The 18191-nt window shown below is 44.7% G+C and overlaps 1 protein-coding gene across 4 annotated transcripts in view; it reads right to left on the bottom strand.

The window, feature by feature from the left end:
* SRGAP2 (SLIT-ROBO Rho GTPase activating protein 2) overlaps positions 1-18191 on the bottom strand; it is a 278328-nt gene that overhangs the window by 126578 nt on the left and 133559 nt on the right. For all 4 annotated transcript variants that reach the window (XM_007670239.2, XM_029068496.1, XM_007670248.2 and 1 more), the window contains exon 3: positions 16183-16345. In XM_007670239.2, the coding sequence (XP_007668429.1) occupies positions 16183-16345 (163 nt within the window). The remainder of the gene's footprint in view (positions 1-16182; positions 16346-18191) is intronic.

The raw sequence follows: 18191 nt of genomic DNA, 5'->3' as shown, positions 1-18191 counted from the left end.
GCTCTTGACAAAGATAAATGAAGGAATCAAAAGGACCCTAGCCCCAAAAGAATAGAAGCCGAAATCAAAGCCGCCATTCTCACCAGACAAGCTGGGCAAAGAGCAGAATGGAAATGATCGTGTGCATGGAAGTATCGAGATCCTACCTGCACACAACACTGCACTGTTAATTACACACATGACCAAGAAAACCGACTCCCTGCCATTCCAATCCCTTCACTCTAGGTTTGCTCCTGAGATTGGAACCTGAAATTCCCTCTTGTTCAGCTCCATCGATAAGCATTTATGTACTATTATCTATATACAAGGTGTTCTATAATTGGTTTTAAGAGTTGCTCCTATGGCTGCTATTCTAGCCTCAGCTTGCCAAGGCATCAAGAGGTAGAGTTTCCAGCTCAAAGGGACACAAACCCTGGGTTTCAGATTCATAAGTCAGGATTCATCCAGTTCTCCTATAAAACGGCAGGATCTGCACTTTTGCGAAACAGCAATAATCAATTTTTTCATGTTATTTGTTAAGCTTTTACTACGTGCCAAGCACTGTACTAAGCACTGGGGAAGATACTAGTGAATCAGGTTGGACACAGTCCCTGTCCCACATGGGGCTCACAGTCTTAATCCCCATTTTAAAGATACGGAAACTGAGGCCTAGAGAAGTGAAGTGACTTGCCCAAGGTCACACAGCAGACAAATGGAGACACTGGGATTAGAATTCAGGTCCTTCTGATTCCCAGGACCTGAATCCATTAGGCCATGCCGTTTCTCAAAGAGTGCTGCGTGCAGTGTACTATACTAAGCGCTTCGGAAAGTACAATACAATAGAGTTGGTAGACAAAATCCCTGCCCACGAGGAGCCTACAATCTATGCGGGAGAGCACTCACCTTAACAATATAATAATAATTGTGGTGTTTGTTAAGTGCTTAATATGTGCCATGCACTATACTAAGCACTGGGGTGGATACAAGCAAATCGGGTTGGACACAGTCCCTGTCCTGCATAGGGCTCACGGTCTTAATCAGAGAACATGAGTTCTAATCCCAGGTCTGCCACTTGTCTGCCACTCTGGGCAAGTCAATTAACTTCTCTGTGCCTCTGTTACCTCATCTATAAAATGGGGATTAAAACTGAGAACCCCACGTGGGACAAACTGATTACCTTTTATCTACCCCAGGCGGGGCACAGGTAACCAAATAATTTCTTCTGAGCCTGCATCACACTGTGTCCACTCCCTAACGGTATTGTAACCAAATTGTGTACTAGAAATGGGAATTATGGCAGAACTTCCTGCCATAGATAAGCAGCATAATCTAGTGGATTCAGCACAGCCCTGGGAGTCAGAAGGCTCTGGGTTCTAATCCCTTCTCTGTCACTTGTTTGCTCTGTGACCTGGGGCAAGTCACTTCATTTCTCTGGGCCTCAGTTACCTCATCTGTAAAATGGGGATTAAGACAGAGAGTCCCTTGTAGAACATGGATCGTGTCCAACCTGATTAGCTTGCATCTACCTCAGCACTTAGTACAGTGACAGCCACAGAGTAAGTGCTTAGCAAATACCATGGGAAAAAAAAAAAAACAAAACCCAAAACAAAACTTCCTGAACCAGGCACGCTCTCATTTACCAGAAATGACTAAATGATATTTATTCCACTGTGGGCATGGAACATACTTACCAACTGCATTTTCCCAGATGGTTAGTATAGTGCTTGGCATACAGTAAGCACTCAATAAATACGATTGATTGATTGATAGCGGGAATAGCAGGTGTCTGGGATCCTGTGACCATTTTCCCAAACTCCATGCTATGACAAGGTGTGGACAAAAACGAGCTGGGACACTTCCTCTAGTGCTTAGTACAGTGTCCGGCACATTGTAAGCACTTGACAAATACCATTATTATTATTATGCCTCAATCAATGGTATTATTGAGCATTTACTATGTGCAGAGCACTGTATTAAGCACTTGGGAGAGTGCAATACAACAGAGTGTATAGAAACACCTTCTCTGCCCACAAAGAGCTTATAGTCAAGAGGGGAAGACAGACATTAATATAAATAAATAATCTACATTATATCATTCTTAGAACTTCCCTAACAACTCTCTCAAACCTTGGTTCCTTGAGCTGGGATGGGGCAACACCCCAACATCCATCTACCTTTCTACACTCTTGCTTGCTTCTTCCAAAACCTTCCTCCTTTTCTATTTCCCCCTCATCCTGCTTGCCCTTCTAATTTCTCCGGAGGTACGACCAATCGCTCAATCAATGGTACCTATTGAGTGCTTACTGTGTGCGGAACACTGGACTAAGCACTTGGGAGAGTACGATATATCAGAATTGGCAGACATGCTCCCTTCCCACGATCAGCTTACAGTCTAGAGGGGAATGTTCAAACGACGTTCAACATTCTCTACAGAACACCTCGAGCTCTTTGGAAGGAATCAAATGATAACTAAAAACAACGGAAACTCAACGTAGACTGAAAAGTCTGTCTGCTTTGATGCAGACATTTAATACGGACATTCCCTTTTTTCTGCACTGCCCTGAATCTTTTAATAATAATAATAATAATAATAATAATAATAATGATGGTACTTATTAAGCGCTTACTACGTACCAAGCACCGTTCTAAGCGCTGTGTAGATCCAAGCTAAACAGTTTGGACACAGTCTCTGTCCTACATGGGGCTCACAGTCTTAATCCCCATTTTCCAGATGAGGAAGCAGGGGCAAGTGAAATAACTTGCCCAAGGTCACACAGCAGACAAATATCTGCACATAGTAAGTGCTTAACAAATACCATAATTATTATTATAGCGGAGTCAGAATTAGAACCTAGGTCTTTCTGACTCTTGTATCCATTCTCTGTCCACTGGACCATGCGGTTTCTTTGAGGGCCAGAAACCACCTAGAGGGCAGATTGCTGTGCTAGGACACAAATGTCAAGAGCCCAGGGCCTAGAGTCACAGTAACCAGAGGCAAAATACGGTCAACGGACCTACCTCCATACTGCATCTCCCAGTGTTGGCTTTGGCTGTCAATCTGACTCCCTTTATCAGCAGACATACCTTTGGAGTAGTTGGCAGTCCAGCCCCTCTAGTCAAACAAACGAGGGCCCTTCACATCCTATTTTCCTTCCTTCAAAAGGATCTCTTCATCAGGAGATATGAAAAGGGAAGCCTAATTAGAAAAATAAAGGCCACCCTCCTTTCCTGACAAACCTTAACATGCAGGTGAGAGGCAACAACTGCTTGAAAAGGGACCCACGATCTCATTCTAACTGCGACGAGAATTCCAAATGCACTCAGCTTTCGGGTGAGGGCCAAGATCAACCCGTCCAACAGCCTCTCTGAAGGCCTCACACCCGACTGCTCAACTCTGGCTTCATTCCCTACGACAGATGTGGTGACGAAAAAGAAATCCAGAAAAATCCATGCTGCCTATATCGTTTTCATTTCTTTTTGCAACTGAGCCCATTAGCTACTCTTCGAAATAGCAATAACCAAAATGATTAATATGCTCTTGATTAAATATTTCATGCCCTGCACTGTGCAAAGCTTTGGGGCAAATATGAGATGACCAGATCAATTCCAATCCCTATTCCACATAAGACTTACAATCTAAGTCTGATACCTTAACCTCATTTTAAGTATGAAGAACCTAATAATAATGATTGTACTTAAGTGCTTACTATGTGCCAAGCACTATTTTAAGCACTGGAGTAGATACAGGCTAATCAGGTTGGACACAGTCCCTACCACCCATGGGGCTCACAGCCTTAATCCCCATTTTACAGATGAGGTAACTGAAGCCCAGAGAAGTTAAGTGACTTGCCCAAGGTCACACAGCAGACAAGTGGCCACAAGCTCAGCAGGCCAACAAGGATCTTGATAAAATTCTTTACTAATGTAGGGGAGTGAATTGGTCATACAGGATCGATCTCTTCTACCCTCCCCACGGCTCTTCCTCTCCCCACATAATAATAATAATATTATTCATTCATTCGATAGCATTTATTGAGCGCTTACTATGTGCAAAGCACTGTATTAAACACTTGGAATGTACAAATCGGTAACAGATAGAGACAGTCCCTGCCCAATGACGGGTTTACAGTCATAATGATAATGTTTCTTAAGTGCTTACTCTGTGCCAAGCACTGCTCTCGGATACTGGAGTAGATATAAGGTTATCGGTTTGGACATAGTCCCTGTCCAAAAGGGGCTCAAAGTCTAGTCAGTCAATTGTATTTACTGAACACCTGCTGTGTGCAGAGCACTGTACTGAGTGCTGGAAGAGTACAACAAAATAGTAAAAAGACACATTCCCTGCCCATGACGAACTTACAGTCTAGAGGAGTATAGGTAGGAGGGAGCAGGATTTAATCTCCATTTTTACAGATTAGGAAACTGAGGTACAGAGAAGTGAAGTGACTTGCCCACGGTCACACAGCAGACAAGTGGTGGAGCCAGGAATAGAACTCAAGGTCCTTGGTCTGCAAGGCCAGTGCTCTTTCCACCAGGCTACACTGCTTCTCTACCACATACCAGCAGAAAGCTAACTGGTCAAAGTAGTTCCATCCTGAGGGAGACCCTGATGCCCAGGGGAGCCACACAACAGCTTCATTCATTCATTCAATCGTATTTACTGAGAAGCAGCATGGCTTAGTGGCAAGAGCACGGGCTTGGGAGTCAGAGGACGTGGATTCTAATAATAATAATGATAATAATGATAATGGTATTTGTTAAGGGCTTACTATGTACCAAGCACTGTTCTAAGCGCTTCCCGGCTCCACCACTTATCTGTTGTGTGACTTTGGGCATGCCACTCAACTTCTCTGTGCCTCAGTTACCTCATCTGTAAAATGGGGACAAAGACTGTGAGCCTCACGTGGGACAACTCAATTACCCTGTATCTACCCCAGTGCTTAGAATAACAAATACCATTATTATTATTATTATTATCAAGTGCTTACTGTGTGCAGAACACTGAACTCAGCCCTTGGGAGAGTACAATACTATAAACAGACACATTCCTTGCCCACAACAAGAATAGTCTAGAGGAGTCATCTGCCCAGGTGGAAAGTCCATCTGCAGCTTTGAGCAAATTTCCACCCTGGAACTTCGCTTGTCGACCCATCTCTGGAGGACAACTCCTCCGCAAGGACCCAACCCAGAAACTTAAGTAGGCAATGACTAAATGCTGGCAGCCTGGCGAAGCCCAACTTGGATGCCTCTGCTGTAGCCAGCCACGACTGAACATCCTTCAGACAAATGGGGGCGTTCTGATACACTAGGGACTGGGTTCCTCAACGTCAAAAAATTCCTGCCAGCACTTGAGCCAAATGGAATCCAACATAAAATCCAACTTCACTGCCCTGGCACCTATCGAGCTCAATCACAAGAGAAGCAGTGAGGTCTAGTGGTTGGAGCACGGGCCTGGGAGTCCTCATCCCAGCTCCATCATCTATCTGTTGTGTGGCCGTTAGCAAGTCACTTCACTCCTCTGTGCCTCGGTTACTTCATCTGTAAAATGGGGATTAAGACTATGAGCCCCATGTGGGACAGGGACATATCCAACCTGATTAGCTTTTATCTACCCAGTGCTTGGTACAGTGCCTGGTATATACTAAACACCAGCATGGCTCCATGGAAAGAGCCCGGGCTTGGGAGTCAGAGGTCATGGGTTCTAATCCCAGCTCTGCCACTTGTCAGCTGTGTGACTGTGGGCAAGTCACTTAACTTCTCTGTGCCTAAGTTACCTCATCTGTAAAATGGGGATTAATTTTGAGCCTCATGTGGGACAACCTGATTATCCTGTATCTACCCTAGCGCTTAGAATAGTGCTCTGCACAAAGTAAGCGCTTAACAAATACCAATATTATTATTATTAACAAATACTATTTTTAAAAAAAGCTTCAGGCCCAGGGAGAGAGAAAAGACAGCCCAAAGAGCATTTGGAAGCCCAGGTAAAGGGGCCAACGCCCATATCCTTGGGTCAGATTCGGGTAGAGACTAGGAAACGAAGGGGAAACAATGAAGCCAGGGCTTGAAATTGGCTAGTGACATGGCTGCATTGTCTCTTCAGTTCCCGAGGGCCACCTGAAGACAGAGATTGGTGAAAATCTAGGCTCTGTTCCTCTCAAATCTAAAGAAACTGAGAGCAGCTTCTTTGGACTTCTGAAAACCTAAAGGAGGAGGAGGAAGGGAGCATTGTTTGCCCTGAAGAGGCTGGCACCACCCAAATGTATTTTGGTTTAAACTGAGAATGTGGGGGAGAGTTATTTCTGTTCTCAGAGGGATTCTTCAGGGTCTACTCCTCCCTGCGGAGACCACAAGGAGCGGGAGGCCCAGATCTGGGAGTTGTATGCTTGTGTGGCTTTCCCTTTTCAGACCCCGGCCATGAGCAAATGAAGATGGCAGCAATAATATTTGCCCAAACCTTGGCTCCATGGAGGGGGGGAGAGGGGGGTCAAATGGATTTGGCTTTAATCACCTGGAAAGCCGGATGTAGGGAACACCAAATGGACTCCTTTTCCCCCAGAGCCCTCCAGACAAAGCGAGTCTGTTTCTAGGCTGTGGACGGGAAGCTGATTTTCCCAGATGTCACATTCAGCTAGAGCAAACTCCACTGCCGCTTGAAAAATGTAAAAGCTGCCTCAGCAGAGATAACCACAAGGGAGGGAGGCGACGGAGGGCTTCCCTGGAGGGGCTCAGCAGCTAACACCAGACCTTTGTGCGGTTTCTCTGAACTCCTAAAGTCAGTCTGCTCTGATCGTGGCACAGGCCCCGGTGACCTGGTCACTTGAGTTGCTTTGGGGGCAGAGGTCAGGAAGAGCTGACCCCAAAGAGCAGAGCAAGGGGTGGAAGGCAAAGAGGAGTGGAGAAAGTAAAGGCTGGAGGTTGAGTTGTGGGGCTGGGGAGTGGGGAGAAAGGGAAGATGGGGGCTGGGGGGCGGGGGCAGAAGAAGATGGAGGGGAGAGAAGATGGAGGGGGGAGAAGATGGAGGAGGAAAAGAAAGGGGAGAGGGGAGGGGTGAGTTGGGGAGGACAGAATTTGCCGCCCCCATGTGCCACCTGTACCACATCATGTAGCCCCACTGCTAGGCTCTGGGTGAGGGAGGCTCTGCTGCCTCAGTTCAAACTATGCAGAGCGCAGCTGTGGCACTGTGGGTACCAAAGCCCTGCTGCCAGGCTGCAGAGAGCCTACCAATCAATCACTCACTCAGTCATTGGCATTATTGAGCAGTTACTGTGTGCAGAGCACAGTACTAAGCACTTGATAGATTACAATACAACAGATTTGGTAGCCGCAATCGCTGCCCACAAGGAGCTTACGGTCTAGTGAGGTGTACATCCCCTTGATTCTATTTATCGTGATTATGTTGTCTTGTTTTTGTCGGTCTCCCCCAATTAAACTGTGAGCCCGTCATTGGGCAAGGATCTTTCCCCATCTGTTGCCGAATTGTACATTCCAAGTGCTTAGTACAGTGCTCTGCACATAGTAAGTGCTCAATAAATACTATTAAATAAATGAAAGGAGGTAGTAAAATGCATGACAGAGGGGAAGCGGCAGAGGGGAAGGGTAGGTAGGTAAGTGCTGTGGGGGAGCATTTGGGCAGACCACCACTATCCCGGCAACAGCTACTTTTAGTCAGGATCCCCGGGGTCTGGTCCGTGGGGGAAGCAAAGCTTCTATTGCCCAGACTGTGGCTGCCACAGCCTGGGGTGCAGTGGGGAGGAAGTGGGGGTCCCAAAACACGGCAGCTTCTAAGCCTCAGATCCTGCATTAGATTTTTTTCTTATGGCACTTGTTAAGTGCTTATATATGCCAGGCACTGTACTAAGCACTTGGAAAGATACAGCTAATTAGGTTGGACACAGCCCCAGTACCACTTGGAACTCACAGTCTTAATTCCTATTTCACAGATGAAGTCATGGAGGCACAGAGAAATTAAGTGACCTGCCCAAGGCCACACAGCAGGCAAGTGGAGAAACTGGGATTATAATCCAGATCCTCTGACTCCCAGGCCCATGCCCTATCCACTAAGCCATGCTGCTTCTTGATGCTGCTAAATCATCTGAACGCCTTTGACCTCACAAGTCCAGTACCCCTTTAATGGTTGGTCTGAGTGCCGATTACATCGCAAATCAAACATCGCTTTAAAATAATGGCGTTTCCAGTGGTCACGCCTCTAAAGGGATCGGCCCACTCAAAGCCTGTTTGAGTGGATTTTCAAATGAGTCTGAGACATCTGAAACCTTTTTAGGTTTCTGTAATCTAGCAAGCAAAGTCAAACTCACCAGCAGAGTGGAAAAAGCTAACAGGTGGGAGCATATCCAGATTGTTGTTAGGTGTAGAAAAGGGGCTGCTGACAAATCGAAAGCCACTTGGGAAGAAATGGGTTGAGACAGGGCAGACATGAACCTCCCCATGGAACAGACTGTGTCCAATCTGATTATTCTGTGTCTACTCTCGCACTTAACACACAGTAAAGTCAACTGATCTTATTTGTGGAGTGCTTACTCGGTGCAAAGCACTGTACTAAGCACCTGGAAGAGAATGATAAAACAGAGTAGGTAGACCCATTTCCTGCCCTGAATGAACTTAGTCTAGAGGGTGGAACCAGACATTGATATAAATAAATTATGGATATTTACATAAGTGCTGTGAGGCTGAAGAGGACTGATGAGTGCAAATCCAAAAGGAAAGACGACACGGGGGGGGGGGGGGGGGGGGGGGGGGGAGAGGAAATGAAGGCTTAGTCAGGGAAGGCCTCTTGGAGTACTCTCCCAAGTGCTTAGTACGGTGCTCTGCCCACAGTAAACTCTCAGTAAATACAATTAATTGATATGTGCTTTTAATAAGGCTTTGAAGGTGGGGAGTAGAGCAGTATAGTGTAGTGGATAGAGCAGTGGCCTGGGAGTCAGAAGGTTATGGCTTCTTTTCCCAGCTCCACCACTTGTCTATTGTGTGACCTTGGGCAAGTCAGTTCACTTCTCTGTGCCTCTGTTTCCTCCTCTCTAAAATGAGGATGTGTCCAACACGATTTGCTTGTATCCACCCAACCACTTAGTACAGTGCCTGGCACACAATAAGCGCTTAAATACCAGAATTATTATCTATCATATTTGAAGAGTAAAGAGTCAAAAAAATGCCATAATTATTATTATGGAACCAGCTTTGCTGGACCCATATGCCCCCATCGGGATAATCAGTATCTCAAACCCAGAAATCGAAACCACAGGGGCAGCTTCGGTTTTTTCTTCTACACCACATTCCCAATCGGCCAAGACAGCAGCTGCTCTATTCCTCAAGCACTGTTCTCTTGGTGACCCTGCTCGCTTCTTTCCTCCATTAGCCTTGGCCTCTAGGATGGCGAGTTAAAAAGCTTAGAGAATTCTACCCCCTGGCAGCTAATTGCTGCAAGTGGCGAGTACAGGCTACTCTTTCTCAGAGAAGGCCAAAAAAGGCTAACAGTTTAAGTCACGAAACTACTTGGGAAAGACCTCTTTTTGAGCAGCCCCCAGAAGATGGGGATAGATACCTGCCAGGGCAGCCTGCCAACATAATAATAATGTGTTAAGTGCTTACTATTTGCCAAATGTGCCAAGCACTTGGTTAGATACCAGATAATCAGGTCCCACATGGGGCTCACAGTATAAGTAGGAGGGAGAACAAGTACTGGATCTCCATTTTGCAGATGAGGGAACTGAAGCCCAGAGAAGTAAACTGACTTGTCCAAGATCACACTGCAGGCAACTGGTAGAGCCAGGATTCTCTCCTGGAGTGGTTCCCTCCAATCAAGGCCGATTCACTAGACTGTGTGTCTTGCCACCATCAACCTGTCCCCCTCAGTCTTCCTGCCCACAGTGAATTCCCTTGGATCCCCTTCTCTGGCTAAATTAGGGCAAATAAGGTAAGTCAGTAACCCATGTATATCACTGAATAACTAATTTCTTTATTGAAAAAAAAAATGCATGAGGCCCTGAGCGGGAGACTCTTGATCTGTTTCTCAAGTCTGAAAATCAATGGCTCATTGAGGTCAATCCCTAGTCACAGACCAACCCCACCAGGCGAGTTCTAATGCCAGTGGGTCTCCACAAACAGTCAGGAAAAGCTCATGAGTGCTGTACTGTCTCCAGCTGCCACCTGCTCTTAATCAATCAATCCTATATATTGAGAACTTACTATATACAGAACACTGTACTAAGCCCTTGGGAGAGTAATAATAATAATTATGGTATTTTTTAAGCACTTACTATGTGCCAGGAGCTTTACTAAGCGCTGGGGTAGATACGAGTAAATCGGGTTGGATGCAGTCCAGGTCCCTCATGGGGCTCAAAGTCTCAATCCCCATTTTTCAGATTAGGTAACTGAGGCACAGAGATGCAAAGTGACTTGCCCAAAGTCACACAGCAGACAAGTGGCGGTGCCAGAATTAGACCCAGGACCTTTTGACTCCCAGGCCCATGGCTCTATCTCCTATGCATAGTAGACCTGTTTCCTCCATACGTCAAGCTTACAGTCTAGAGGGGGGGACAGACATTAATATAAATAAATTTCAGATTTGTATGTAATACGATGGGGCTTAAAAAGGACCTCAAAACCCATGCAGCAGTGACAGTGCCAGGAAGAATGGGGCTCATCTCTGCCCGTGCCCTGACCTCTCTGAGGATGAGGTGAAAGCCACAAGTCTCAACGAGAAGTCTGGGGGCTGAGAGAGGAGAGGCAGGGATTCTCTCACAAAGAGGCTCTCTCAGAAGGACAGAGAGGATGGAAATCACAGCAAACCCCCTTCCTTTCCTAAGACACTTCAAGCAGGCGTCAGGCCTCAGTGAAGAGCTAAAGTGGTATCCAATTTCTGTCAAGATCTCACCTAAATAGAGTTGGCATTTTAGCCCCAAGTATGAGGCACCAACTGGAGCAGGAGAATTAAAAACCATGACTACAGAGCCATGGCTGATGGGAAAATCCACTGGGAAAATCCTGTGGAAAATGGCTCCCAATGCATTGCTCAAAGGCATCTGCCAGCAGTACTGGGAAAAAGCATCATTAGAACTAAGCAATCTCCGACTCCATTTAGGGTAAAACCACGCCATGGAAATTCGTCAACTGAAGCAGTCACAGGAGAATAACAATCTTCTCCAGTGAATTCAGTACTGGAAAAACATGGATTGGGCCACCACTTCATATTTTAATTCACATCTGGGGGACCCCACTATTTACACATTTCATTCCCGAAGTGGTATTTATCTCTACCCTCTGCTGCCGATATTATATCCAGTTTTTCATCCATTATAGAACAATCCTCCATTTCATGATTATTCAAGGAGTGAGTTCTGGGAATGGGAACTTTGTCAAATAATCGATTGTACTTATTCAATCAATCAATGGTATCCATTGTGCAATCACTATATGCAGAGCACTGTATTAAATGCTTATGAGAGTACAGTTCAACAGAATTAGTGGACACATTTCTTCCCCATAACCAGCCTACAATCTAGAACAGGAGACAGACATTAACATAAAGTAGCGTGGCTCAGTGGAAAGAGCCTGGGCTTTGGAGTCAGAGGTCATGGGTTCGACTCCCGGCTCTGCCATTTGCCAGCTGTGTGACTGTGGGCAAGTCACTTAACTTCTCTGTGCCTCAGTTACCTCATCTGTAAAATGGGGATTAACTGTCAGCCTCACATGGGACAACCTGATTACCCTGCCTGTATCTACCCCAGTGTTTAGAATAGTGCTCTGCACATAGTAAGCGCTTAACAAATACCAACATTATTATTATAAATAATTCATAATATATAACTTAAGGTCATGTACACAAATGGGTTGTGGTTGGGACAAGTATAAAATGTCCAAAGGTCACAGATCCAAGTGCATAGACGATTTAATGATAATAATAATAATAATAATGTTGGTATTTGTTAACCGCTTACTATGTGCCGAGCACTGTTCTAAGCGCTGGGGTAGACACAGGGGAATCAGGTTGTCCCACGTGGGGCTCACAGTCTTAATCCCCATTTTACAGATGAGGTAACTGAGGCACCGAGAAGTTAAGTGACTTGCCCAAAGTCACACAGCTGACAAGTGGCTGAGCCAGGATTTGAACCCATGACCTCTGACTCCAAAGCCCATGCTCTTTCCACTGAGCCACGCTGCTAATGAGCATTTACTGGGTGCAAACACTGTGCTAAACACTTGGGAGAGTTGGTAAACATGGCCCCTGACCACAAGGAACATACTGCCTAGCGGGAAGACAGGCATTCAATTAAGGATTAAGGACACATAAGTGCTGTGGGTCTGAGGGTAGGATGAATAAATGATACAAATCCAAGTGCCACAGACTCAAACACAAGGGAAAGTAGGGGAAATAAGAGCTTAGTCAGAAGAGGCCTTTTGAAAATCTAAATAGATGTTAAGATTTCAAGCTCCTCCGAAAGCAGGAAACTTGTCTTTTATCTCTATTGTACTCACCTCAATGCTCAGCACAGTGCTCAGGACAGAACAAGTGCTAAATAAATACTATTCAATTATTAATTTGTTTAGAACAATGAACACAGCGGAACTTCTTGTTCAAAACTTTAAACTATAATCCATACCAACAACACAACTCTGGTAATTCTGCTCTTAAAGACACCAGATTTGCCTCCCAAGACACGGGATAGGGGATGCTCTCTTTGGGGAATTAAGAAAGATAGAAGTCTCACAGCTACTTCTTTCAGATGATATGACAGCAATAGAAATGGATTTCAAAATGAAAATCCAATCCCCACTGAACCTAAAGGCTTTGCAGTCCACAAGAAGCTGAGAACTCTTACTATTCCTAGCACATAGCTGTTTAATGGAGTTGCTTTTTCCCCCAAACATTGACACTGGGTTTTCTCAACCGGAAACCTATAAATTCTCCATACTCTGATTGCCCTCTGACCCCTTCAATGAGTCATAGCAAGATCAGCCTTCTAAGACCCCTCCAGGGGATTTCAGACAAAATTTGTCGTCATGGAACAGCAGATCCAATTGCTAGGGACATTTTTCCCCACTTACAACCCACAGAGAAAAGGGGAAAACGATAGAGAAATGATTCCACGTTCTTCCTCAGGCCTGGAACTCCCTCCCCCTTCATATTCAACAGTCCATCATTTACCTCACCTTCAAAACCCTCCTAAAGTCACATCTCCTCCAAGAGGCCTTACCAGACTAAGTCCTTTATTTCCCCAACCACCCACCCCTCTACGTCGACTTAGGCACTTGGCTGTGTACCCAAGTACTTTGTTATTAACCCCAGCCCCATAGTACTTATGTAAACATTCTTATACTCTACTACTTTCCCTAACCTTAATCCATTATAATTTCTGTCTCCCCTTGTACTATCACTAAATCTTGTCAGTTCAACCTTCACAACATCACTAAAATCTACCCCTTCCTCTCTATTAAAACTGCTATCCATTAATCCAAGCACTTATCCTATTCAGCCTTGATTACTGTATTAGCCTTCTGGCTGACCTCCCTGTCTCTCTCCACTCCAACCATACTTCACTTTGCTGCCCAGATTATTTTTCTACAAAAATGTTCTGTTCATGTCTCCCCACTTCTTAAGGATCTCTAGGGGTTGCCCATCCATCTCCACCAACAGAAACACTTACTAACAGCTTTAAAGCACTCAGTCACCTTCCCCGTTCCTACCTCACCCCTCTATTCTCCTACTACAACCCAGTCTGCACGCTTCACTCCTTAAATGCCAATTTACAAACTGTACCTCAATTTCACCTATCTCGAGGCCAACCTCTTGCCCACATCCTGCCTCTGGCCTGGAACATCCTCCTTCATCTTATCCAACAGACAGTTACTCTCCCCACCTCCAAAGCCTTACTGAAAGTACAACTCCTCCAAAATGCCTTCCCTGACTAAGCCCGCCTTTCCTTTTTTCCCACTCCCTTGTGTGTCACCCGGATTTGCTCCTTTTATTCACTCCTCAGTCCCACAGCACTTAGGTACGTATCCGTAATTTATCGATATAAATTAGTGTCTGTCTCCCCCTCTACTCTGTGAGCTCACTGTGGGGCAGGGAATGTGTGCCTACCAACTCCCAAGCATTTAGTACAGTGCTCTGCACAAAGTAAGCTCTCAGTAAATTTGACTGATTGACTTGTTGATGGTAAACTTCTTGTAGGTTGGAATCATATTTACCAAGTCTGTTGTACTGTACTTTCCCAAGCATTTAATACAAAGCTCTGTACACAATAAGCGCTCAATAAATTCCACTGATTGAGTGGATAGAATAGACAGAACACTGGTGGAAGTAGTAAGACCAAAAATAGTACTAAGCAAGGCAGACCAATCCCACTCTGTGAGCCGGGGTCAGGCAGGAAGTCTAACATCCCCCTAAATCAGACCCCCACAGCTGTTCCTGGAAATGCTTTGTCTTGAGAACTTGAACGTGAGCACATGCCCAAAGAGCAAACTATAATTCCCTGTAAATGCCCCCTCACAACAGATAAGGTATTGAATCTGCATGAAGTCCCCACTACTCATATGAAAGTCAAGTCAGTCGGTCCTTGATGAAGGGCATGAGTGTAAGCTGCTGGCACTCAGAATCTTGCCTCCAGCTTCTGTTGTACTTTCCCAAAGGCTTAATACAGCACACTATACCTAGGAGACGCTAAATAATTATTATCACAACTCCTGGAGACCCTCATTCATCAGAATCATTTTGGGCTGAGACCAGGGATTTCAACCTGCTGATGTGATTGGAGGCAGCATGGTCTATTAGAAAGAGCCCATGCCTGGAAGCCAAAACACCTGAGTTCTAATCAGGATCCGCCACATACCTGGCTGCATGACCTTGGACAAGTCATTTAACTTCTCTGTGCCTCACTTCCCTCATCTGCAAATGGAGATTCAAGGAGAACCCATTTCCAGCTGTCTAAAATATTGGATTAGGACTTGAAAGAAGATGGATTGGTGCTGCTATAAAAATATATTCATATGAATATTCAGAGTATATTAAAAACTTCCACATTTACTGTCCACCTACTCCTACTTATACTGGGAATCTCAAGCGAGAACTGATTATCTTACGTCTTAGTACAGTGCTTGGCACACAGTAAGGGCTTAATAAAAATCACAATTCCTTTAGACTGTAAGCTGATCCTGTACACTCTTAGCTCACTGTGGGCAGGGAACCTGTCTACCAACTCTGCTATACTGTACTCTCCCAAGTGCTAACTAGAGTTCTCTGCACACAGTAAGTCCTCAATAAATACGACTGACTGATTGATATGCATGAGAAACTGGAACAAATCTGTCTTCCATTACCTCAATTTCTTCATCTAGAAAACAGATCTAGTTTCCATTAATACATTGTGAGGCTCAGGAATAAGATTTCCATATAGTTCAGATTATCAGGCCAAGAAGTACTACTGGTAGGACAGATTATCCCCACATTCCAGCACTCTTGTTATTCAACCACCCCTAGAATCTTAATCTGTCTCCAAAGACAACTGAACCCAGACTAACACAAATTTGGGAAGTGGATAATAATAATAATTGTTATGGTATTTGTTAATAATTATGGCATTTAAGTGCTGTGAACCAAGCACTCTTCTAAGTGTTGGGGTTGATACAGGGTAATTGAGTTGGACACAATCCCTGTCCCACATGGGGTCCTCAGTCTTAATCCCCAATTTTTAGATGAGGGAACTGAAGCACAGAGAAGTGAAGTGAATTGCCCAAGGTCACACAGCAGACAAGTGGCGGATCTGGGATTAAAACCCACGTCCTCTGACTCCTACACCGGTGCTCTCGCCACTAGACCATGCTGCTTCTCAGTAGATGGCATTATACCATTATCATCAATGGCATTTACTGTGCACTTACTATGTGCAGAGCACTGCACTAAGCACTTGGGAAAGTACAATACAACAGAGTTGGCAGGCACATTCCCCACCCACAATGAACTAATATTCTAGTATCCCTCAAATTAAACAGCACAGTTCCAGATCATTCATTCAATTGTATTTATTAAGTGCTTACTGTGTGCAAAGCACTGTTCTAAGCGCGTAGATCACGTTACATATGACCTAAAATCCCAAACTGAACTTTGTTGGGCTGCCAAGTTCTGGACATTTATTTGGAAGGCTGTGGAAATATCCCCACACATTTCTAGGTTTGCACGTGTTCAATTACCTTTTTGAAGAGCCGACCCGAATCCTCGCTGACCTGGACAAACCGAGGAATGATGTTATTCAAGTAGATGTCACTCAGTGTGGTGTGGTCCCTGCTCTCTCGCTTCACCTGGTTCAGCAGAAGATTCCAGCAGTTCACCGGCGAGAGAACGTTCTGGTCCTTCCTGTGGGGAGAAAGGAAACGTCACGGAACAGCCTTGAACAATAATTAAGACTTCAATCTTTGCAGTGCAGTGGTCAGAGCTGGCCTAGAAATTCAATTGTATTTCAAGGAGAACCCGTTTCCAGCTGTCTAAAATATTGGATTAGACTGTGAAGGAAGATGGATTGATGCTGCCATAAAAGACATAATCCTTTGAATACTCAGGGTATATTAAAAGCTTCCACATTGACTGTTGATCTCAATTTAAAATTTGGAGCCCCACTGCTATTGGCATTGTATTAATTATCTTAGGGCAGAGTAAAGAACACGGAGAAAGAATAGTGTCTCCCCTCACCGACTCTAATCTCCACTGACTGTAAATGGAAAGAATTAAGTGGATGATCATTCAGTACTCAAGGTTCTTCCAGCTACCCATGCTTTTCCTTTCCAACGGCCTAGGTTTTGATGGGGGTGGAGATGGGGAGTGTATGTGAAGAGAAGAAAATAAATACAGTCCAGTCCTCCTGCCAAAATGAACAAAGAGGAGTTTGAAAACAAACCCAAAAGATAAAGTGCATTTTGGTTTGGAAAACAAGCAACCCGATGAGATGTTAGTTTCTCAGGAATCCACAACGGCTCTGCTCAAGTGGTTTCCGGCTTGAGTGATTCGGCAGTGCTCAATGACAGCATCTGGGCCTGAGAGACTCTGAGGTCTTCATTTGGGGCAGGGGGATTGAAATGTGCCTATCTCTTCCCCAGATCTTCTGCTTGCCTCAGTGCCCAACCCCAGAATTTTGTTATGTAATACTTGGGTATTTAAAGAAAAAAGTCTGCATCCAAAAGCAATGTGTTTAACAGCTCCTCAAACCAAACCTCCTCAAACATGAACCTCTAAAAAGACAGCAAAAGAGCCATGGATACATTTTTCTTCTACTTAAAGACATTTTCAGTAAGATGACCAAACAAACCTAACCCACGAAGGTAGAAGTCTGGAGGAGGAAGGGAGAAAGGGAGGAAGAGAGAGAAACTGAGAAAGAGAAGAGAGATAGAGTGAGAGAGAGAAAAAGAGAGACACACACACTAATACAGAGGCGGAGAGATACACTATGTCAGACACACCACTCCCCATCTGGGGAAAAGATTATAAAATGCAATGAAACATACCCCCCAGGTGGGCTAGGACTTATATAGTGGAACCATTAGCTACAGAAAGAAGACTAGGATATCACTAGCTCAACTTTTCTCCCTGAAATAAATCAACTTGGCAGCAAACTTCTAGGCATCATGCACCCAGATTAAAAAAAAATAATAGTAACGGCACATGATCAGGGCAAAGAACCAAATCGCTTGCCCAAATCGAATCCCATCTGACTAGCTTGCTCATTTGTTGGTCAAGTCCCATCAGTAATATCTCTTGGAAAATGGGTGGATACAAAGTTACCTAGTGTCAAAACTACAGAAGCAGTGTAGCCTAGTGGAAAGAGCCTGGGTCAGACAGGACCAGGTTTCCAATCCTGGCTCTGCCAATTGCTGGCTGTGAGATTTTAAGCAATTTCTCTGGGCCTCAGTTTCTTCAACTGTAAAATGAGGATTAAATTCTACTCCCTCCTACTTAGAATATGAGCTCCATGTGGGACAGGGACTGTGTCCAACTCAATACGCTTGTACTTACCCCAGCACTTAGAACTGTGCTTGACACATAGTACACACTTAAATACCATAATAATAATAGTAATACTTCTATATCTACCTCCCTGAGGGTCAATCTTGAAATGCGAGATGTCATTTCATAATTTGGGTATTTATTAAGCTTTTACTATGGACCAAGAGCGTGCTAAGCACTGGGGTAGATACAAGGTAATCAGATC

This window comes from Ornithorhynchus anatinus, chromosome 7 (assembly GCF_004115215.2).
Source record: "Ornithorhynchus anatinus isolate Pmale09 chromosome 7, mOrnAna1.pri.v4, whole genome shotgun sequence".
Lineage (NCBI taxonomy): Eukaryota > Metazoa > Chordata > Mammalia > Monotremata > Ornithorhynchidae > Ornithorhynchus > Ornithorhynchus anatinus.
Note: the sequence above shows the minus strand (reverse complement) of the source record. Positions and strands in the feature narration are given on the sequence as shown.